The sequence below is a fragment of the Octopus bimaculoides genome, chromosome 1, assembly GCF_046866305.1.
Source record: "Octopus bimaculoides isolate indiv1 chromosome 1, ASM4686630v1, whole genome shotgun sequence".
NCBI classification, from domain to species: Eukaryota; Metazoa; Mollusca; class Cephalopoda; order Octopoda; family Octopodidae; genus Octopus; species Octopus bimaculoides.
In genome coordinates, this window is record NC_142928.1 from 112,017,402 (window position 1) to 112,041,999 (window position 24,598).

The 24,598-nt window shown below is 40.0% G+C and overlaps 1 protein-coding gene across 3 annotated transcripts in view; it reads right to left on the minus strand.

Annotated features, from left to right (window-relative positions):
- The window catches only part of LOC106877988 (multiple epidermal growth factor-like domains protein 8), a 695,248-nt gene that overhangs the window by 418,700 nt on the left and 251,950 nt on the right, over positions 1-24,598 (minus strand). For all 3 annotated transcript variants that reach the window (XM_089356139.1, XM_089356136.1, XM_089356146.1), the window contains exon 14: positions 5,827-5,968. In XM_089356139.1, the coding sequence (XP_089212265.1) occupies positions 5,827-5,968 (142 nt within the window). The remainder of the gene's footprint in view (positions 1-5,826; positions 5,969-24,598) is intronic.

Here is a 24,598-nt window from a genome sequence, read left to right on the forward strand (position 1 = left end):
ATATGGCTACTCCCATGTAAAGACTGCTACTGCTAAAATGTTAATGCCCCATTGAATGACCAGCTAGCTACTGATCTGTGATAACATTTCATACTACTGTGAGTGACATCAAATGCAATGAGCTGATGTTGCTAAATACACTATACCAAAACTTGCCACCCTAGTGGTATCAGCTACCTGCCAACATCTTGTCCAAGTACATGGGACTAAGAGGAACAAAAAGAACTGATGTTGCTTCTGCAGCATTAACACCAGATGACCTGAACAGACCAATTAATATCTAGAAATCATCTTGAAATTTTCCCAAATCCCATTACACTTCTCTCACTATCTGATGAGATGCATTCACATTACAAGTCCACAAAACTTTAAACCATGTGGAGCTGAATCAAACTCTTATTTTAAAATATATGTAACACCTACCAAATGTGCTAAGAGGGCCTCTTTCTTTGGTTTGTACACTCCTATATGTGTGTGTGTGTGTGTGTGTATTTGTGTGTGCGTGTACAAAACCTTCGACAGTGTACCCCCAGTGTGTGATATGGTGGGCACCAAAGAGGCTGAGGTTAGAAGAGTGGCTGATGAAAGCTGTACAGGCTATGTACAAAGATACTGTCAGTAAGGTGAGAGTTAATCACAAGCACAGCAAAGAATTTGGTGTACAGGTAGATGTTCATCAAGGTTTAGTCATTCATCCCGTTCTTTTCATCACTGTCCTCCAGCCAGCCCATAACAGAGAAATTCAAGTAAAGATTATCTGCCAACATAACATGGCAGTCCTGGTTTACGACAAATGTTGCTGTAATGTAGCCCCAGGAGACATAATCTCCAGCTGGCTATACGACACGATCTGTGGCCTTATATTTTCGAACAAAGGAATCTAGCACCCCCACTCAACTTGAAACAATATCTGTGTATCGCAATTTCCAGGTTATTTCCCTTCATCAGCACAGAATAATTGTTCGACTAGAGGTGGTGCTGCCAAATTCCCATTCAAAATATATAGTTTCCAAAGTGACAACTAGTCACTGATCTATAAATTAGAAAATTACTATTTGTAAATTTCATAATGAGAGACATTCAGCAACAGTACTTTGGAGTAAAGATTATTTGCCAACATAACATGGCAGTCCTGGTTTACGATGAATGTTGCTCTAATTTAACCCCAGGAGACATCGTCTCCAGCTGACTATACAACACGATCTGTGACCTTTATTTTCGAACAAGGGAATCTAGCACCCGCATTCAGATCAAAACAATATCTGTGTAACGCAATTTCCAGGTTATTTCCCTTCATCAGCACAGAATTCATCCTAAACCAGCAACATTCGTCCTAAACCAGGACTGCCATGTTATGTTGACAAATAATCTTTACTCTAAAGTATTGTTACTGAATATCTCTCATTGTGAGATTTACAAATAGTAATTTTTTAATTTATAGATCAGTGACTAGTTGTCACTTTGAAAACGATATATTTCAAATAGGAATTTGACAGTGCTACCGCTAGCCGAACATTTTTGTTGTTTTTTGAAGAATACTAAGCAAAATTTTTGTGCGAAACAATTGAAAAAATGAAAAGTTATGAAAAAGCTACAGGAGGTCAAGATGCCATAGACCCACGTGTGCTGAAGCCGGAGAAGATGGAGTGGAATGAAGAGAAGATAACTAAATATTGTGAGAATGTAAAGAAAGAAGGGTCAAACATAAAAATGACCCTGCCAGAGGAGGAAAAAAGAAAAATGGAAAGCAAGACGGTAATATTCAGAACATTTTCAAATGAAAATGGGAGACTAGAACACGCGCCGCAGGAAGAGATAGAGGAAATGTTGGTGGTGAACATGGGAGAAAAGATAACGTTTTTTACAAGAGGAAGAAGATACGGAACTATAGTAGTAACCTTTCTTTCAGTAGAGGATGCGAAAACATCCGGCAGCACAATGTTAACGGGAGTAAAATGGATGTTGATGCCGAACTGTTGGAGCAAAAGAATCGTCAGGGTGAGGGTGGGAAGGATCCCACCATCGATAGACCCAGAATGGGTAATAGACGCAACTTTTAATTTTGAGCTGAGGAAGGTTAGAGAAAACCTGAGCATAGGCATAGTAAGCAGAACACAACAATTGAATTTCTGGGGTTATGGCATTGAAATAATCTGTGCAGTAAGCCCAAAATATTATGATGAAATGGCAGAAACTTTGGAATTACCAAACGGTGAAAAATTGGAAATAATGTTGGAGGGGAGACCCCCAAAATGTTACAGATGCGGTGAAAGAGGGCACTTGAGAAGGAAATGCCCTAGAGCAGCAGTAGAAATGGTGGAAGAGAGTGTTGAGGAAGATATAGTGGTGGAAAAAAAGCAGAAACAGAAAACAGAACAGGATGGGGATTTTGCGGTGGTAAAACCCATGAAAAGAGAGAGAAAAAAGTCACCAACGACAGTGGAATTGAAGAAGTGTAAAGGAATGGAAGAAAAAACTCAACCCATGAAGAGAAAGGGAGAAAATTTACCAGTGGAAGTACCAGCAAAGGAATCAAAAGTACAGAGTCATTCAGACCAGAAACAAGACAACCCAGAATTACGGAAACCTAAAAACATAGACACACAGATGAAACGTTGAGTTGCAGTCAAATGAACACACAGACACACAAATACATGAACACACAGACACACAAATACATGAACACACAGACTTAGAGACGAAAATACAAGAACACACAAAACAGCAGGAAAATAGAAACAAAAAGAGACAACATGAAAAACAAACAAAAACAAAAATAATAGTGAGAAGGACACCCCAACTTAAAAGGAGTGCAGAGAATTGAAAGACATTGTGAGAGACAGAAGTGGTAAGTCATTATAATTTTGTAAAGACTGAGGAAAAAATATTTGGACTATTATGGAAAAAAAAAGAAAAAACAAGTAAATTTTGAAACTGCTGAATGAACAGGTTTTGTAAAAGTTTCTTTGTTAAATACATTTGAGTGACTTTTAGTTTAAAAAGGAAAAGAAATGTGTAAGTCCTGTATGAACATTTGTTTAAAAGGTTTATAATTGTAGGGTAAAAGCGAAGAGGGAAGTCACGGTTTCGACTCGGAGCGAGGCTAGAAGTTATGTAAAATGTAATGGTTTAAAGAAAAGGAATCCACGGTTTCATCTCATAGTGGGAGCATTGTAATTTTATTCATTTCACAATCATTCTTCATATGTTTTATGTTCCAGCATGTCTTTGTATGTCCCCTCTGCAATTAGGCCTTGTGCCTGTAATAAAGAATTAACCTCTAGCTGAACAATTATTCTGTGCTGATGAAGGGAAATAACTCGGAAATCGTGATACACAGATATTGTTTTGAGCTGAGTGGGGGTGTTAGATTTCCCTGTTTGAAAATATAAGGACACAGACTGTGCTGTATAGCCAGCTGAAGACGATGTCTCCTGGGGATAAATTACAGCAACATTCGTCCTAAACCAGGACTGCCATGTTATGTTAGCAAATAATCTTTACTGAATATCTCTCATTGTGAGATTTACAAATAGTAATTTTCTAAGAGGAATTCAAGACCAGTAGCCCCAGGGAACTACTTAGCAGATTCCATATCAGAGCTAGAAGAGAAATTCTAGGTGTGGAAGCAAAACTTGGAATCTAAGGGCCTTAAAGTTAACTTAGCAATGGCTATGGTCTTAGTAAGCAAGAAAACTGACAATTTGTAGGAAAGGTGTAAGCAGGAACACCATATGGTGTACCCAGTATAAGCTATGGACACACAAGTGGTGCAGTGGATTAATAGGAAGATACACAGGGAGTATAAAAACTATAGAGACTCGGGAAACTGATTCTCTTAAATGCCCTGCTGGCTTGTTAGCGGTAGGAGATAATTTCTGCTACCTTGGGGACCAAATCAATTGTTGGGGAGGATGCACAGAGAGTATGATAGCTAGAATAAGAATAGGGTGGAGGAAATTCAGAGAGCTTTTACCTCTGTTGGCTATGAATGGTTTCTCTCTCCGAGCGAAAGGAAAATTCTATGATGCAATATATACGGACTACATGGTAGTGAAATGTGGGCCCTGAATGCAGAGGACATGTGAAGGTTAGAAAAGAATGAGGCTAGTATGCCCTGCTGGATGTGTAATGTAAGTGTACATGTTCAACAGAGTACTGGTGTATTGAGAGAGAAGTCAGGCATAAGAGGTATTAAATGCAGTGTGCAAAAGAGAAGACTGTTGGTTTGGTCAAGTGATGCAAATGGATGCCGACAGCTCCATAAAGAAGTACCAATGTCTCAAAGTAGATGGAACATATGGAAGAGGGAGACCCAGAAGATATGGGATGAAATACTGAAGACAATCTCAGGACGCTGAACTTTTCAGGCAAGATGACAAAAGACCAAGATGCTTGGCACCTTGCTGTACTCAAGAAGACCCATACTCAGCAGCAGCGGTGTTAAGACCAGTTTCCCCGGTGGTGATGACTGACTTGCAAGAAACCTGGGGTGATGCCACGTAAGAAGCAATCATGGTGGTGCCACATGAAAGCACCCATGCAATGCCACTTAAAAGTGCCCATGTAGTGCTGCGTAAAAGTGCCTGTGCAGCAACATTTAAAAGCACCCTTGCAGTGCCACATATAAGCACCCAGCACACTCTATAAAGTGGTTGGCTTTAGGAAGGGCATCCAGCCATAAAAACCAGACCAAATCAGACTAAAGTCTGGTGTAACTCCCCAGCTTGCCAACTCTGTTCAAACTATCTAAACTATGCCAGCATGGACAACAAACATTAAATGATGATGATGATGATGAAGATATATACACACACACACACATATATGTATATATATAGGCATATGTGCGTATGTGTGTGTGTGTGTATTATATATATATATATATATATATATGTATACTAGTAGCTAAGCCCAGTTTCACCCAGTCGTTTTAAATGATGTGGCTGTAAAACCTGTTCTGTGTAAGCATTCGACTTCTTTAGGCATGCTTACATTAAAAAACAATTTTAGAATGACTTTTTTCTGTCAAAACGCTAAAAATAACTGACCAACAAAGAAAAAAAAACAACCAAGATTCAACCAAATCAAAAATAAACCCAAACACTAAGCAAACAAAGATGAACCATCCCACTTTCATTGCGCACACACACGCACACAAACACACACATTCACACTTTTACATACACACACATATATTTACACAGAGCTGAAAAGCTGTTTGCTTTATTTTTTCAGCATACAATTTTCATCATCCCACTACCAAGTATGACATCACCCCTTCCTTCCTTATTCATCTATCACCCCTTCCTTTCTCATTCATAAACACAAGAGTATTATTATAGTAAATTATCTCAGTAACCATGGGAGCTATGAAAAAAATATGACATCACTCCTTCCTTTCTCATTCATAAATACAAGAGTATTATTATAGAAGATTATCTTGGTAACCATAGGAGCTATGAAAAAATACAAAGCCCAGTATCACCACCAGATCATTCTACATATCTGTGTAATTTTTCGCGCAATTCCACCCAGCTGTTTGACCGTGAATCCCAAGACGAGAAAGAATTGCCCATGTCAAATTTATATGTATAGATACACACACACACAAGCATGTGCATATACATACAGATATCTATCATTATCATCATCATCATACCCATATATTTCACCACTTCATTTCTTTTGCACTCACCTGCTGAAAATTCTCTCTCTCAAATGAATTTAAAACATGAAAATGGAAAATTTCCTTGAAAATTAGTGAACATGTAATCTGTTACTAAAAATTACTGATAAACGAATTTAGCATATTTATGTACCTACCTGGGATTTCCATAATAATCATTCAAGCAATGTTGACAATGAAAGCCTTTAGTATCATCTTTACAGAAACATTTTCCAGTTTGATTGTGACACTCACCCAATGAGACATCTCCATGGCCATTACATTCACACAGCTTACAAGCTGCAAAAGATAAAACCATTTTGTAATTTTATTCATGAAGTAACAATTCAAATAGGCAAATGAAAATATTTCTAATTATTGCCTATCTTTAATACCTTAAATGAAATATTTGCTATATAAGAGAAAAGAAGATAAAGGTAATACTGAATGGAATTTTTAAAGGAAGTATAAATTAATTTTGTAAATTGAAATATAACTAATGTAAACAATGTAAACTAATGTAAACTAATCTGCAACTTCTAAATCAAAACATCATTCTATTCATAACATCTGATCCAATGCTTCAAACTCCCTTAAATGTGCATGTGTATGTTTGTATGCATGTGGGCACTCACATACTAATTAATTGGCCCTCAAGATTAATCAATTGATTTGTAAACATGAAATTCAAAAGATACTTATAAAACTACTGCAGAATATCTGCAGGGCTTTTATGTTACATATTTTATATTTTTTAAGAAAAATTTGTATTATCATATGCAATATTCATGATTTAAATTCTAAGTATAAATATAAAATATCACATTGGTGCTTTGGACTACAGTAGCATTTTAAATGAAACAAACCCCTCAATAATAAAATACATCTTTAACATTGAACAAAAAACAAAAAAACAAGCTTTGCACTGGACATTAATTGTTCTGCTTAGGATAAAACTGTGTGCACTTCGTGCAGAGTGATTTTAGAAGTTGATTCTAGAGTTGTTCTTAGACATAAAGCAATATAATAACAGTAAAAATGTCAACAATAATTTCATGCATGTATCGTATGTGCTAATCAACTGGTCTGTTCATGCAATTCCTACATATTGCCTTCGAAGCGGCAAGCACCCCATTACCTACGCTCAACAACACAGGATATCTCTATACTGTCAATGAGCCTTTCCATGGATCATATGTTGCATGAAAAATTGCTTATCCTACCAACACTTATAGATTTGCAATATCATTAATACAATTAAAGATGGACTACACAAGAATATATAATGATGGACTGTCATTCAAACAAATTTTCATGGACAGACCAGTTGATTACCATACACGATACCTGCAGGAAATTATTGCTATTATAATATTTATGTCATGTTGTTTCATTGTTTCATTAAATTGTCCATATGTCCAACTAAACTCAGATATAAGTATCGATAAGTGCATGCATATAAATGCATACATGTGTGATGTTATGTGGATTTGTATGTATAAATACACATCTGTGAATATTTTGATTTAGGTGATTCTGTGTGTGCATGTGTGTGTGCCTATTTACATGACACACATTTGCAGTACTTGGCATAAAAAGTGTACATATTACGAAGAAGAAATGTTCAGATAAGTAACTTTGTTTGTCCAACCTAGCATTACTTCTACCTCACTTTCCAGTGCTCGTATTACTATTATTATTATTATTATTATTATTATTATTATTATTATTATTCAGTAGTTTTATTTTTATAACGTGCCTTCACTTCACTACTGAGCCTTGGGTATGTGCTGTGGTTTGCTGTGATGCTCTTATGGTTACTGTATTGAAAGTGTTTTGCATAGGATGTGTGCAGTGCCTAGTAGTGCAATTTTCTGTATGTTATATATATTTGTAAGTCCTGGTGTTTTTGTTATGTAGTTGTCTGAATATTTTTTTATTATACCTAAGGCACCTACTATGATAGGAATTGTTTCTGATTTTAGATTCCACATTCGAGTTACCTCTATTTCCAGGTCTTTGTATTTTGAAAGTTTCTCCCTTTCTTTTAAGGAAACGTTGTCATCTGCTGGTATTGATACATCAATTAGAAAGCATTTTTTTCCTTCATGATCTTTGACAACTATATCTGGTCTATTGGCCTTAATTTCTCTATCTGTGTGTATTGGCATATCCCAGAGTATGGTTGCTTTCTCGTTTTCTGTGACCTTTTCTGGCGTGTGTTTATACCATCTTTTTTCTGCTGTTATTCCATAGTGTTGGCATAGCTTCCAGTGTATATAGGTCCCAGCTCTGTCGTGTCTGTGAATATATTCCTTCTTAGCCAGGACTGGGCAGCCAGAGATAATATGATTTATTGTTTCTTGTCCATTGCCACATATTCTGCAGTTACTTGTTATGTTTCTTTTCATTATATGTTTTTGTTATTTCTGGTGGGGAGGCTTTGGTCTTGTGCAGCAATTAAAAATCCTTCAGTCTCTGCTTTGAGTCCTGAGCTTCTCAACCATTGCTGGGATTTTTCTCTGCCTATTTCTTTTGCATGTAGTTTAGCCCAGTATATACCATGTAGGGGTTTTTCTTGCCATCGTTTTATCACGGTCCGTTGCTGTTCTAGTTTTAGTTTGGATTTTATTTGTTTTATAGCTTTTGTTGTTTCTTCTTCTTCTTCTTCTTCATATTTATTAGGTAGTATGATTTCTTGTTTGTATTTGTCAGCTTCCTTAAATACTGAAAACAGTTTTTTTGTTTTGCTCATGTTTTGTGTCTATTTGTATTAGTTTTCCTTGCTTCTGGAGTAGGTATTTTTGCAGTCCTATGGTGGTTATTTTATAATAGTTTTCCAGCTGTATAAGACCCCTACCACTTTCTGTACGTTGTATATATAGCCTTTCTATGTCAGATTTTGGGTGGTACATCCTAGATCCTGTTATTATTTTTCTTGTTTTCCTGTCTATTTTCGATAGTTCGTTTAGTGTCCAGTTAAGGATATTGTAGCTGTAACTTATAACTGGGACGGCTAAAGTGTTAATACCTATTATCTTGTTTTTAGCATTGAGCTCTGTTTTTAGTATTGATCTAACTCATCTATAGTACTCTTTCTTTATTTTCTCTTTCATTTGTGTGTGTTGTATCCTATCTAGTTCATTGATTCCTAAATATTTGTATGACTGGCTTTTGTCTAGTTCTCTTATTTCATTGGCTTTATCTAGTGTGATGTTGCTACTCTTAACTAGTTTTCCTCTTTTCAGGGTTGCTTTAGCACATTTTTCTAATCCAAATTTCATATCTATTTCCTTGGTAAATCCATGTACTGTCTGTAGTAGTGTTTCCAGCTCTTTACCATTTCTAGCATATAATTTTAGGTCATCCATATATAAAAGGTGGCTGATTGTTTTGCTGTAACATTTGTATCCGCATCTAGTTCTATTTAGCAATTCAGTTAAAGGTGTGAGTGTCAGGCAGAACAGGAGTGGAGAGAGCGTGTCTCCCTGGAATATTCCTCTTCTAATGGGGATGGCTTTCGTTTTCACAAGTCCCTCTTTTGTTTGGAGCTGTAGCACTGTCTGCCATTTATTCATAGAGTGCCTTATGTATTTTATAATAATTGGTGCCACCTTGTTTATGGCTAGTGTTTCGAGGATCCACGTGTGGGGAACACTGTCGAAAGCCTTTCGGTAGCCGATCCAGGCCATACTGAGGCCTTTCTCCTTTCTGCGGCTGTCTTCAGTTATGGCTTTATTGATCATTAATTGATCTTTACAGCCGTATGAGCCCTTGCAGCATCCCTTCTGCTCTTCTGGAAACAGGTTGTTATTTTCCAGGTGCTTACTCAATCTCTGCGACATTATTGCAGTAAAGGCTTTGTAGATCGTAGGGAGACAGGTTATAGGTCTGTAGTTTTGTGACTTTGCCATTTCAGTGGATTTGGGAATTAAGATAGTTTTCCTTTTCGTGACCCATCCAGGCATTGTCTCTGGCTCTGCTAGTATGTTGTTAAAATTTTCAGCCAGCTTTTTGTGCATTCTTGTCAAGTATTTTAACCAGAAGTTGGGGATCTTGTCGTGCCCAGGTGCCTTCCAGTTGCTTAGTCTTTGCAATGCCTGGGTGACCTCTTCAACTGTTATAGGGGTCCAGAGTTGCTCAGATGCAAAGTTCGTTGTTTTGATGGTCCCTTTCTGAGATTGTTGCTTCACCGACCATATTTCTTCCCAAAATTCTTCCACTTCTTCTGCTGTTGGTGCTGCAGTAATATCTATTTTATTTTTACCCAGTTCTTGGTAGAATTTTTGGGGGTTGGATTTGAACTGTTTGTTTTGTTCAATTATTATTATTATTATTATTATTATTATTATTATTATTATTATTATTATTGATTTATTTATTTATTTATTTATCTATTTACCTATACAGCTTCATTATTTCCTTGCCAGCTATCCAAATTGACAGTACCTTGGTAGATAAACTAATTAAAGATATGAAGACAAGGGAAGCCCCAGGCCCATCAGGAATCACTGCTGAGATGGTTAAAATATCTAGCAAAGTAGGATATAGCCTAGTCACCCATATAGCTAATCAGGTTGGCCATGAGGGAGTCATACCCAATGACTGGTGTAACAACATTGTAGTCAACTGCTACAAAGGCAAAGGTGACACCTTAGACAGAAACAATTACAGAGGTATCAAATTGCTGAACTAGGTGATGAAAGTCATGAAAAGGGTCATAGCTCAATTAATTAGGAAGAAAGTGTAGATGAGATGCAGTTCAGGTTTGCTATACTCCTGATTAGGCAACTGCAGGAAAAGTATTTAGCCAAAAATAAACCTCCATACCTGGCTTTTGCTGATATGGAGAAAGCTTTTGACAGGGTCCCCTGCTCCCTTATATGGTAGTCGCTGTGGAAGCTAGGGATAGATGAGTGGTTTGTGAGAGCAGTACAAGCTATGTACAGGGATGCTGCCAGTAAAGTGAAGGTTGACAACAAATATAGCAATGAATTCAGTATACAGATAAGAGTCCACCAAGGATCAGTCCTCAGCCCCCTCCTTTTTATCTTAATCCTCCGGGCCTTAACAGAGAAATTCAAAACTAGCTGTATCTGTGAGCTCCTCTATGCTGATGAACTTGTTTTTATAGCTGAATCACCACCTGATCTAGAGAAGAAATTTCAGCGTAGGAACAAGGTTTGGAATCTAAGGGCCTAAGCAAAAATTAACTTTTTGCTAAGTTAATTTAGCAAAAACCAAATTTCTAGTAAGTAGGAAAACAGACAAATCACAAATCTCTTTTGAGAGATGGCCCTGCTCAATATGTAAGAAGAGTGTTGGTACAAACTCCATTTGTTGTATCCAAATTAAGCTTTGGACACATAAGAGATGTAGCAGTATCAAAGGAAGGTTAACAGAGAATATAAGTCTGTGTGTGTGGAAAATGTGCAAGTACAATAAGCACTAAAAATATGCAGACAATAGGTTCCCTTAAATGCTCAGGGGGATCATTAGAGGTAATAGATAGCTTCTGCTACCTAGGAGACCAAGTTAGCAGTGGTGGAGGTAGTTCTGAAAGTGTAGTTGCTAGGATAAGAACAGGCAGGACAAAGTTCATAGAGTTTCTACCTTTGTTGGTAACTAAGGGCCTCACCCTCAGAGTGAAAAGCAGGTAGTATGATGCTTGTGTACGTACAGCTATGTTACATGGCAGTGAAACATGGGCCTTGACTACTGAGGACCTGTGAAGGCTTGAAAGAAATGAAGCTAGCATGCTCCACTAAACAGGTAATGTCAGTGTGCATGTACAAGAGAGGGTAAATAATTTAAGAGGAAAACTAGGTATAAGAGGCATCAGAGATTGTGTGCAAGAGAGAAGACTGTGCTGCTCTGGTCATGTGATGCATATGGATGAGGACAGCAGCACAAAGAAATACTTAGATTAGAACACATGAATTATATATTTAAATCCTTAACCTTAAATTATTACATTCTATATTAAAATAAGGCATGGAGTGGCTGTGTGGTAAGTAGCTTGCTTACCAACCACATGGTTCCGGGTTCATTCCCACTGCGTGGCACCTTGGGCAAGTGTCTTCTACTATAGCCTTGGGCCAACCAAAGCCTTGTGAGTGGATTTGGTAGACGGAAACTGAAAGAAGCCCGTTGTATATATGTGTGTGTGTGTGTGTGTGTGTGTGTGTGTGTGTGTGTGTGTGTGTGTGTGTGTGTGTGTTTGTGTATGTTTGTGTGTCTGTGTTTGTCCCCCCTAACATCGCTTGACAACTGATGCTGGTGTGTTTATGTCCCCGTAACTTAGCAGTTCGGCAAAAGAGACCAATAGAATAAGTACTAGGCATCCAAAGAATAAGTCCTGGGGTCGATTTGCTCAACTAAAGGGTGTGTTCCAGCATGGCCACAGTCAAATGACTGAAACAAGTAAAAGAGTAAAAGAGAAAGAGTAATAAATATATAGAATATTCCAATAGAATACACAATAGAATATTCCAATAGGCCATGACTTACATGATTAGTCACATGCTCACCTGTCTACCTATTCAACTATTCAATTATTTTTCTTTATAAATGGTTCTATCTCAGCATCGAAGCTATCTTACATTTGGCTGGAGGTTTTTTTATTTTGGCTTGTGTTAGAATGGTGAACTGTGAGCTATATTTTGTTATTGTTGAAAAACTGTTGGACTGTTGTTATATATTGACAAAACTTGTTATTACTGCTTGCAGCAGTTCTGTTATTTGATTTCCCCTTGCTTGAAGGGGGAATTATTAATTTTTGTGAGGTATTTTTGCCCATTTCTGTAATGGGTAAGGAGCTAGTTTCTAAGAAAAATAGAATAGAAAGGGCTTTAGTTAAGGCTCTTGATGAGGTACTGAGGTCTAGTTCTGCATCCCAAGTGTTAGCGGCAAGATTGGCTCTTAACCAACACCTCAAGGCTAAACACAAGGGATGCATAGTCAGGGCAAAGCTACATGTAATGGGACAAGAGGGAATCAAAGCTGCTGGATGGGCTTGTGTGGTAGAGACCCAATGTGGCAATAATACCACAATAAGGTCTTTGATGGACCAACAAGAGAATTTGGTAAACAAACCTGAGGAGATGTGTAAAGTCTTTCAAGAGCATTGCACACAGCTTTTTGGTGAGGGCGGTGGACCAGTGTGTAGGAAAGACCTCACAGACTGCCTCGCTGGTTTGCCACGTCTCTCAGGGCGGGAGGCAGAATGCTGTGAAAGGCTGATCACAGCTGCGGAGTGGAGGAAGCTTTGTCAAACTGCGGTGGGGGAAAGTCACCGGGACTTGATGGTCTTCCCTACAAGCTATATTATAGTATGCCAGATTTGTTTGGGCACCTACTGGCATGTCTTTACCAACTAGCAGCAGAATGGGTTTATACCCAGATCTGTGAGCCAAGGATTGATGGTTCTGCTAAGAAAGGACTTAGTTGATAATTTCTGGGCCATCACTCTGCTTAATGCAGAGCTGAAGATTTTCACCAAGGTATTAGCAAAAAGGTTGGCTTGTGTCATCAGTGGACTTGTCGGGGAGGCACAAATATGTGCCATTCCTGGAAGATCCATACACAACAATCTCCACCTTATATGCTATACCTTAAAGCAGGTGAATAGGATTCCTGGCAAGGGTGGGGTATTGGTTCATTTAGGCCAAGCTAAAGCTTTTGATAGGGTTGACCATCGGTACCTGGTGTTAGTCTTCGTGGTGGTCAGATTGGGCCCAACTTTCCATAGTTAGATTATTACATTATATAGCAACATTGATTCGATCATTCGGGTGAATGGTTTCTTTTTGCAAACCATTCTGCATCAAGTACTAGGTACGTCAAGGATGCCCTCTCTCCCCACTTCTGTATGTGTTGGCTCATGAGCCTTTACTGCAGAAATTGGAGGGGATGAGGGGTGTCTCATGTGATCTAGGTTGTGGAAGGTCAGTTACGGTGTATGCGGATGACATCACTATCATTGTATCCGAGGGTAGGTGAGGCCATTAAGGATTATGAGGCAGTGGCATGTGCAAAAATTAACCATGAGAAGTCAGTTGGCTTGCAACTTGGCACCTGGGTGGGCAAGTCGATTTCTCCCAACAACATCATTGGGCATTGGACGTCATTTGTTCAGTTAAAATGCTAGGTGTTTGGTTCAGTCCAGACCTCCAGATAGAGAAGAACTGGAGCAAGGCAATGAGCAGAGTGACCCTCCTATCTTAGACTTGGCCTGAGTGGTGGCTATCTCTGAAAGGGAGGGCGGCAGTTGCAAATGTGTTTATCACATCTGTGTTTACCTACCACCTAACCGTCATGCCTTGCTCCAATTCATGGCTGATCAAGTTGGAATAACTGCTCTTCTGCTTTTGTGGAAGGGTAAAGGACCTTTTGTAAGGTGCTCTATCTGCTGCCAACACTCGCTAAAGAGTGGGCTAGGGATGCCTTGACTTATGCTGTGCAGACGTGCTGAGGCTGAGGCATCTTTGGCTCTACCTGGTAGGTGAACGGGTGTGGTCTCCATTCCTCAAATCAATACTCCCTAGGTTCACTAGTTTAGTGAGCTGGAACTGTAGATCAGGTGCAGACCGAAGTTGGGAGTTTGGCAAGCTGAGTGCCATCAGGCAGTCATACTCCTCTCCCACACCGGTAATGGCAGGGGTTCCACCTTGTCGTACTATAGAGGGTTGGTAGAGACTAAGTGCAATGACGTCCTGCAGGAAACCTTGGGCTTTGATGATAGTCAACTTGCTGGCCTGTTTCCAAAGGACATTCAGGCCAAGGACCTCGGATAATTTCCAAAATTCTCTGGCTTAGCAATGTTACCGAGGAGCCTTACCAGTTCGTGATAAACTCGCAAGGCATAGTCTTTCTAGCTCACCCACTTGCCCAAAATGCAAGCGGGAAAGTGAAACTGTTCTGCACATGATTGTGCAGTGTCCGAAAATCTTGGAAATGTGGGTTTATGCCAAACAGCTGCTGTCACATCTAGGAAGAGTACAACTTTCTTCCTAATTAATTATAAAGATTGTTCCACCTTCCTCCTTGAACAAAGAAGGAAAGGTTTGTTTTCTCACTGTGGTCGCTATAGCAAAAGAGGCAGTGCGGAAGACTTGAATGAAAGGAATAGTGACAGGCAACTTCATCTTCAGCCTTGGTTTGGTGAAATTCTTTGGTTTCCATCTGAAAAGGAAAATAAGGCTGGAGAGGAGATGCTTGTTGCCTGCTATATATATAGCAAAAGATGGAATGTAGCATGAATGTTGAGAATGAATGATCCTACATGAGCATACTTCATAAAAGGTAACTAAAGGTTTCAGTGGTGGTACAGGCTTGTCGGGTTGAAGTCAAACCTGTCCCCACTCCACTGTATTGTTCTTCTATTGTGTAATCATTCGAATTTATTGTCATTAATGTTTAACTGTCATCTTTTTTGTTGTACCATCAGTCGTTCAGATCCCCACCTCACACATTTCCCTTCTATATTGGCCTCTGGTAGGCAATAAAGAATCATATCTTAATTTTGGATGATCCTGCATTTATTGTCAATTATATTTCTTAATTATATAACCATTCAACGTCTACTCACCAACAGGAATTCATCATGTAGAGCATAACTGAACTTTACCATGAACAGAGAACCCTAAATAAGAAAATATTATTTCGATGGAGCTGTATATGAACTGTTCCTACAGCCTTTAATATTTTCTGAAATGGCTGTAGGTTTTTTAACTAACTTTTACTTTTCGTGATATTTTGTATTGCTGAACTTTATTTACAATTTTTCATCTCCCATGAATACATGTATCTACACAAGCATACACACTTCTTATGATCTTATGTCATCATTATATATGTTTGAATAGAATGTCTTATTTCATTTACATTTTATTATTTGAATTAATTTAATATATACATGTGTTTATTGATCCTAAAAGTACATGAATGGAACGTATCCCATCCAATCATGTCTTATAAATCACTAGAAGCATGGTTCTGTTTATTTGGATGTAAATTACTGACAGCCAAAATTTTTATCTTCTACTAAAAATTATATTACTCCTTAGCTCATAAATGAGCACAAAAAAAACAGTTGGAGTATCATTGTTATATGGACTGTTAGATTTGTTGTTATTCGTCTGAAGTCCCATATTTCAATGTAGTTCATCTGAGGTCCCTGTTTCGTTGTTGTTTTGAATGACTGTCGAGGTTGAAGGTTATTGGGATATATATGGCGAGGACAACATTCTTGTTTCTTGATAACTAACATTCGGTGAGTGAGTTCTTTGTTTATAGTTAATAAATAAATGTGATAACTAAACAGTACAACTCGTGCTTTCTCTGCAAGTCCCACGAGAGGAATACAACAGAGTTTATTGGCGTCGCCGATAGGATTACATGCATACTTTGCCGTAAAATTGTTCATCTTAATAACATGGCGGAAAAACACAGTAGAGCTGATAAAGTTGTTTAGGGAACAAATGGAACAGCAAATGCAGCAACATAAGAGAGATATGGACACTGTTAAAACTGTTTGGTGCCCGACAAGTTGAAAGCAATTCCAGTGGCTATTTTTCAGCTGCTTCGACAACAGTGTCGATTCCACTATTTGCTGCATTTGATTCAACGACAGAACTATGGCCTGGTTACTGGTCAAGATTCCGCATGTTTGTGGCTGCTAATGCTGTACCTGAACAACGCATGGCACAAGTGTTCCTGACTAATCAGACCACTACTATTTACAAGCAACTTGCTAATCTGGCTACTCAACAAAATCTGCCTAAAGATATCAACAACTTGACAATGGATGAAATCGTTGACTTCATGAAGGAACAGTTCGTTCGACCCAAAACTTTTCATTGCGAGAGAGCGTCTCAAGTTTTGGAGTGATATGCAACGGAAGACAGGCGAAACGTATACGTCAGGATGCGGCTACCTGTGATTTTCCATCGATTACCAACCCACAGGATAAAGCTCTGAGACAGAGATTCATATGTTCAGTCAACAATGAAGCGGTTCTGAAGGTGCTTTTTAAGATCAAAGACACAGAACTAGATTTTGCCCGTGCTGTCCAAGTTGCCATCGAGACTGAAGACGCAGCAAAAGTTGCAAAAGAAACTGTCTACGGTTCCAAAACCAAGCAAGTCTACAAGGTCCAACAGAACAAGAATAAGAGTCCTCAAAAGAACCATCAGCAGTCTTATTCCACAGACCAGGAGAAATGCTACCGATGTGGAAAGGCCCACAAAGTGACAGACTGTCCTTTCAAAGAAACCAAATGTCATTTTTGTGACAAAAAGTGACATTTGCAAGCGGTGTGTAGGAAAAAGCAATATCAGCAACACAATGGCCACTCACAAACTTCCGTGAAAAGAATCACAAAAGCTGAGCTAGTCAAGGTGATTGTAGGCGAAGTTTCCCAGGATGCTCATAGTTTGATTGTGCCAATAACAATCCAGAACAGACTGTTCACAATGGAATTGGACACTGCTACTACAGACAATTTTGTTTCCTTGTCAGTCTGGAAACAACTAGGAAAACCAAAGCTGCAAGATGTCAAGCATCGCTATGAATCTGCCAGCAAGCACGACCTGCCTGTTCTGGGAACTTGCATGGACCAAACCAAGGATCCAACAACCTGTAAGCAGAATCTAATACCATACATCGTCACCAAAATCTCTGATCTTAATTTGCTGGGACGAAATGCTATCCAGACTCTGGGAATTTCTGTGGACACTGCTCTAGGTTTGAAAAGCATTGACAGCCAAGCCAAGAGGGAAGGTGCAGAAGTGATATATCTAAAGACCTCAAGTGAGCCCTATGTTTCCCTGCAACAAGATTGTCACAACATGTGTGATGAATTCCCAAATCTTTTCAAGCAAGAATTGGGATGTCTCAAGAACTTTGAACTGGAAGTGAAATTCAAATCAGACGCAACACCAGTCTTTCACAAGGCACGTCCGGTCCCGTTTGCTCTTCGTGATGACCTGGCCAAAGGTTACAAAGAAAGCATCGCCAAGGGAATCTGGAAGCCAGTCCAGTTCAACGAATACGGAACGCCAGTGGTACCGATTCGTAAAGCACATGCTTCAAGCAACCTGAAGCCCAAACTACAGATTTGTGGTAACTACTCTGTGGGAATTAATGACCAACTTGCAGATCACTGTCATCCAATGCCACTCCCTGTTGAACTGATGCAGAAACTCGGAGGTGGATTCGGATATACAAAGATTGACCTTGCTGATGCCTATAATCAGATCAAGCTGGCTCCAGTAAGTCAACGCAGACTCGCACTCAGCACTCACCGAGGAGTACTCCTGCAGCAACGACTCCCTTTCGGAATCAAGTCAGCACCTGGTTACTTTCAGGAGATCATGGAAAACCTGACCCATGACCTACCTGGAGTGGCCATCTTCCAGGACAACATGCTCGTCAGTGGGAAAGATGCAAACAGTCACCTAAACAACCTAAAGTGTCTGCTCACATGTCTAAGTGACAATGGACTCAGATGTCGCCGTGAAAAGTGCCAGTTTGCACTACCCAGTGTAGAATACCTTGGACACATTTTGTCAGCTGAAGGGATCACGAAGGGATCCAAGGTCGAAACAGTCTTAAAGATGCCACCTCCAATGAACGACTCAAGCTTGAAATCTTTCCTGGGTTCAGTTCAGTTTTATGGAAAGTTTATCCCAAACCTAGCCAGTATAGCAGAGCCACTCTATTGCCTTACGAAAAAGTCAACTATTTGGAAGTGGGGAGATGAGGAACAGTCAGTTTTTGATCACTTGAAAAATGTACTTTCATCGAGTCAAGTTCTGATACACTTCGATCCAAACAAAACTTTGGGACTGGCTTGCGACGCATCAAACGTTGGTATTGGAGCAGTCCTGTTTCACCGCTATCCTGATGGAAGCGAGCGCCCAATATCCAATATGTCCAAGACTCTCACTTCTGCACAGTGTAACTACAGCCAAATTCAAAAGGAAGCCTTGCCTATCATATTTGGTTTGCAGAAGTTTTACCAGTATTTGTACGGTCATAAATTCATACTCGTGAGTGACCACAAGCCACTGACATCACTGTTCAGTCCAAGGAAAGGGACGCCACTTCTTGCTGCTAACAGACTAGCACGGTGAGCCCTGTGGCTGAACCAGTTTGACTACACCATTGAATATCAGAAATCAGCAGATTATGGCAATGCAGATGCCTTCAGTCGCTTGCCATTCGGTAATGACAACGACTTTGACAGAAAGGAAAATGGTGAAGACATAGACATGGTGTGTGCCATCAAAGCTCTCAGTATTCAAGTCCAACCTGTGGATGCTAACGTCCTCCGTCAAGAGTCAGGGAAAGATCCAGTGATATCTACAGTGATGCGCTACGTCCGTGAAGGCTGGCCACCAGAGAACATGGAGATCAATGACGAAGTCAACAAGTTCCGGAAGTTATCAAACTCACTCAGTATCTGCCATGGATGCCTTATACATGGATCTAGAGTTGTGATTCCACATAGCTTGCAGCCAAAGATCCTCAATCTTCTGCATCTTGGACACTTTGGCATGGAACGCATGAAACAACTAGCAAGAACTGCTGTTTATTGGCCTGGTATCGATGCTGCTACAGAGATAGCCAGTCGACGATGTGATTCATGTAATGAACATCAAAGGCAGCCATCTAAGCCTCCAGTTCACCGATGGATGTTACCAGAAAAGCCGTGGAGCCGCTTACGCCTGGACCACGCAATAAATTTTATGGGTAGAGATTGGCTGGTGATCACAGATGCTTATTCCAAGTACCCATGCATTCATCCTATTTCCTCCACGTCCTCCAAAGCCACTTTAAATCTGCTTGAAGAAGACTTTGTGCACTTTGGATTTCCTCACACACTGGTCACCGATAACGCACCAACTTTTACGTCTGAGGAGTTCCAGAGCTGGTACAAAGAACGTGGGATCACACACCTGACAGGGGCACCTTACCACCCAGCTACCAACGGAGCAGCAGAACGTTTGGTGCAGACCTTCAAACAAGCTCTGAGGAAATCTTCTCTTCCGCCGACACGAGCACTTCAAGAGTTCTTGATGCAGTACCGGAGAACACTGACATCCTGTGGATTCTCTCCAAGTCAACTTTTGAATCACCGGCAGATACGAACAAGGATTGATTCTCTGATGCCATCGCCAGCACACATCACTCAAGGCAAACAATCTAAGGAAGCATATAAGTCTCAGGTGACTCCGGGCTCGGCTGATGTCGCTAAAGTTACCAGGCAGTACAAGGCCGGAGATCCTGTGTATGCACTATACTATGGACCTCGCCGAGACAAAGATCCCCGATGGGTACCAGCAATCATTAAGAAGTCATTGGGTACTCGCTGCTTTAACGTCAAGGTCATACCTCATGGCCCGATGTGGAGACGACACTGGGAACAGCTGCGACCGCGGTACACAATTGAGGAAGACAATGAACCTGGTGATGCAGAAGACACTGTATTTGAATTTGCAACAGATCACCCGATGGAGATCTCGGAAACTGTGCCACTAACTCAAAGACAAACCAGACCCAAGACCATGTTACCCGTTCTGGAGTATGGACCAGACAACCCAAGACGGTCCAAGAGAACCCGTAAAACCCAAGAGAGACTTTGCTGTTGATACTTCTTGTGTAGCATCAATTTCAGTTGGGAGGTGTTATATGGACTGTTAGATTTGTTTGTTGTTCGTCTGAAGCCCCATATTTCAATGTAGTTCATCTGAGGTCCCTATTTCATTGTTGTTTTGAATTACTGTCGAGGTTGAAGGTTATTGGGATATATATGGCGAGGACAACATTCTTGTTTCTTGATAACTAACAATTCGGTGAGTGAGTTCTTTGTTTATAGTTAATAAATAAATGTGATAACTAGACAGTACAACTTGTTGTGTCTTCTCTGCGAGTCCCCCGAGAGGAATACAACAATCATCTTCACTATAAGTTCTTATTCTATATATATATATATATATGTGTATACATATTATGTGTGTGTGTGTGTGTGTGTGTGTGTGTGCTTCGCTGGATATCAATGTCAGTGTGCATGTTCAACAGAGTGTAAGCATCTTGAGAGAAAATATAGGAATAAGAGGCATCAGATGTGGTGTGCAGGAGAGACTGCACTAGTATGGTCATGTGATGCATATGGATGAGGACAGTTGTGCAAAGAAGTGCTAATCTCTAACTGTGGAGGGAAACTATGGGAGAGGTAGATCCAGGAAAACATGGGACTAAGTGGTGAAACATGATCTTCGAACTTTAAGCCTCACAGAGGCAATGACTAGTGATCAAGACCTTTGGTAATATGCTGTGCTTGAGAAGACCCGTCAAGCCAAGTGAAATCGTAGTCATAGCTGATGGTGGTGTCACATAACTGACACCCATGCCAATGGCACATAAAGAGCACCAGTGGAGCATTGGGCCTCATGGAGGCAAAGTGCCTGAGTTCTTTTCAAGCTTTGGGCCTCATGGAGGCAAAGTGGCATAGTTCATTTTGAATGCTGAACCTAACAGAAACAAAGTGGCTGAGTTCCTTTTGAGCATTGGGCCTCATGGAGGTAAAGTGGCTGAGTTCCTTTAGAGCATTGGGCTTCATGGAGGCAAAATGGCCAAATTTCTTTCGAGTGTTGGACTTTACAGAGGCAAAGTGGCCAATTTCCTTTCAAGCATTGAGCTTCACGGAGGCAAAGTGGCTGAGTTCCTTTCAAGTGTTGGATCTCACAGAGGCAATGGCCAAGACTTTTGGTAGTATGTCATGCTTGAGAATAAGACCCATCACGACAAGCAAAATCATAGTTGTGGCAGATACTGGTGTCATGCAAATGTCCCCCATACCAGTGGCACGAAAAGCTCCCATTACACTCTTGGAGAAGTTGGTGTTAGGAAGGGCATCCAGCCATAGAAAACCATGCCAAATCAGATTGGAGTATGGTGCAATCTTCCAGATTACCAGCCCTGGTCAAACTATGCAACCCAAGCTAGCATGGATAACGAACATTAAATGATGATGATGATGGTGTGTGTGTGTATATATGCATGTATATATTCACATGTATATAAGTGTATGTAGTGATATATGCAATATATCTATGTGAGTACAATAGCCACTAAAAGATTTACGACCAACAAATGCCTCTGACCAAGTCGGTCAGAACTGCTGGGGCCATTCTTGTATCACAGCATAATGTGAGAGTGGTAGGCCATGTATCAAAGAGTTTAATAACATCTATTTAACTCTCAATATGGGAGGGTGTGTTTGTACACGAAACAGCTTGTGTGGGTATGGAAGTAACTATATGTGGGTACTAATGCAAATAATGTTTTACTTTATTGTATGTTTTATTTTTATTTCTCGTCTTATTTATCTTAATTACTCTTTATCTTTGTCTACAAAGTTTTAACAGAATCCATCCTTCACCATTCCTGCCTAATAACTTAAACATACTACATTAAAAACCAAGGGAAACAGTGTTTATTTACTGAGATACCCCTTATAACATCACCTGAGGAAATACATCTGCACCAAGGGATGCACCACAATCAGTTGTACACTATCCCATCCATGAGATGAGGGACTGACGCAAGATGCGTCAAAACGATCATTGTGAGCAATAAAGTTTCTCATACATGCCATTTTCCACTGAAGAATTCCTGATGGAGATCCAGTGATAATTGTATTAACACCATGGATGACATCAGGTAGCCATAGGCAGTGAATGTGTTTCATCAGCTTACTACTAGGAACATACCCAACAATTAAATATATATCATCATCATCTTTATCATCATTATTGTTTAATGTCTGCCTTCCATGCTAGCTTGGGTTGGACGATTTGACTGAGGACTGGCGAACTAGATGGCTATACCATGCTCCAATCTGATCTGGCAGAGTTTCTACAGTTGGGTGCCCTTCCTAATGCCAACCACTCCAAGAGTGTAGTGGGTGCTTTTACGTGCCACCAGCACAAAGGCCAGTCAGACGGTACTGGCAACAGCCACGCTCAAAATGGTATATTTTACATGCCACCTGCACAAGAGCCAGTCCAGCAGCACTGGCAATGACCTCGCTCGAATGTTTTTTCATGTGCCACCAAGGCAACACTGCTAATGATCATGCTCTAGTGGTGCTATTTATGTGCCACTGGCACGGAAGCCAGACGGCTGCTCTAGCAATGATCACACTCAGACGGTGCTCTTATCGCTCCACTGGTACCGGTGCCATCACGATTTTGATTTTACTTGCCCCAACAGGTCATCGCAAACCAAGTTTAGTGTTCAATGAAGGAGAAGTTGGCACGGGTGCCAGTCATCGAATTTGGTTCGATTTCGATTTCACTTGCCTCAACAGGTCTTCGAAAGTGGAGTTTAGTGTCCAATAAAGGAAAGGTACGCATAAGTGGGCTGGCTACACCCCTGGCAGAGGCCTCAAATTATGGTCTCACTTGGCTTGCCGGTTCTTCTCATGCACAGCATATTTCCAGAGGTCTTGGTCACAGGTCATTGCCTTGGTGAGGCCTAATGTTCAAAGGTCATGCTTCACCACCTCATCCAAGGTCTTCCTGGGTCTACCTCTTCCACAGGTTCCCTCAACTGCTAGGGTGTGGCACTTTTTCAGACAGCTATCCTCATCCATTCTCACCACATGACAATACTAGCGCAATTGTCTCTCTTGCACACCACAACTGATGCTTCTTGGGTCCAACTTTTCTCTCAAGGTATTTACACTCTGTCGAGTATGCACACTTACATTACACATCTATCGGAGTATACTGGCTTCATTCCTTATGCATGTTCTCAGCAGTCACGGCCCATGTTTCACTGCCATGTAGCATGGCTGTTCATACACATGCGTCATACAGTCTGCCTTTTACTCTGAGTGAGAGGCCCTTTGTCACCAGCAGAGGTAAGAGCTCTCTGAACTTTGCCCAGGCTATTCTTATTCTAGCAGCTACACTTTCAGCGCACCCACCCCCACTACTAACTTGGTCACCTAGATAACAGAAGCTATCAACTACGTCTAGTTTTTCTCCCTGGAATATGGCAGAAGTTGTTTTCTGCACATTTTCAGTGTTTATTGCACCTGAACATCTGCCACATACAAAAACTAACTTCCTAGTTAGCCTTCCTTTGATATTGCTGCACCTCTTGTGTCGATAGCTTACACTGGGTACATCTTACAGAGTTTCTACCTATGCATTTTCTACAGATTGAGTAGAGCCATCTACCTGAAGGTGTTTGTGTTTTGTCTCTCTCTTTCTATATATATATATATATATATATATATATAATGCAAGAGAGTTAGGGGTTGAGGATTCAACCCACTAAGGGATAGTATTTATCCAATATACTTCTGGGAGGGTACCCAATTATTGTTACACTAGTGTTAGACCAAGTGTAATAAGTGGGTGCGGGTATTTTATAACTTTACCTCATTTTTATTTATCTGTAATTTTAATTTATCTGTAATTTTAATCTATCTGTAATTTTAATTTATCTGCATGATACATGACAGAATTTGATTAATTTGGATTGTGAATCATTATTGTGTGTTTGTGTGTATCTATATATACTGGCGGTGGTAGAGATTTTTTTCCCACTAGCAATATGAACAAGTGTACATTTTGACAATATGAAAGTTTCTCTCATGGTGACTACCACAGGATAGTTTGTTCTAACTGAACATCTATGCTTAAGTGGGAATAAATATTACCTCTCAGTTTTAATACTGCTCTGTCACTAATAAATATTTTTTCTAACTGTAAGTAAAATCTACAAATGCATTTTAAAAAATAGCAAAATTATACTTGATATCATGTTAGTTCTTGTGAAATAACTGATGCCGATGTAACATCGGTCGTGTTTATGTTCAAGAAGCCAGACGTGTTGATGCATATTATGGTG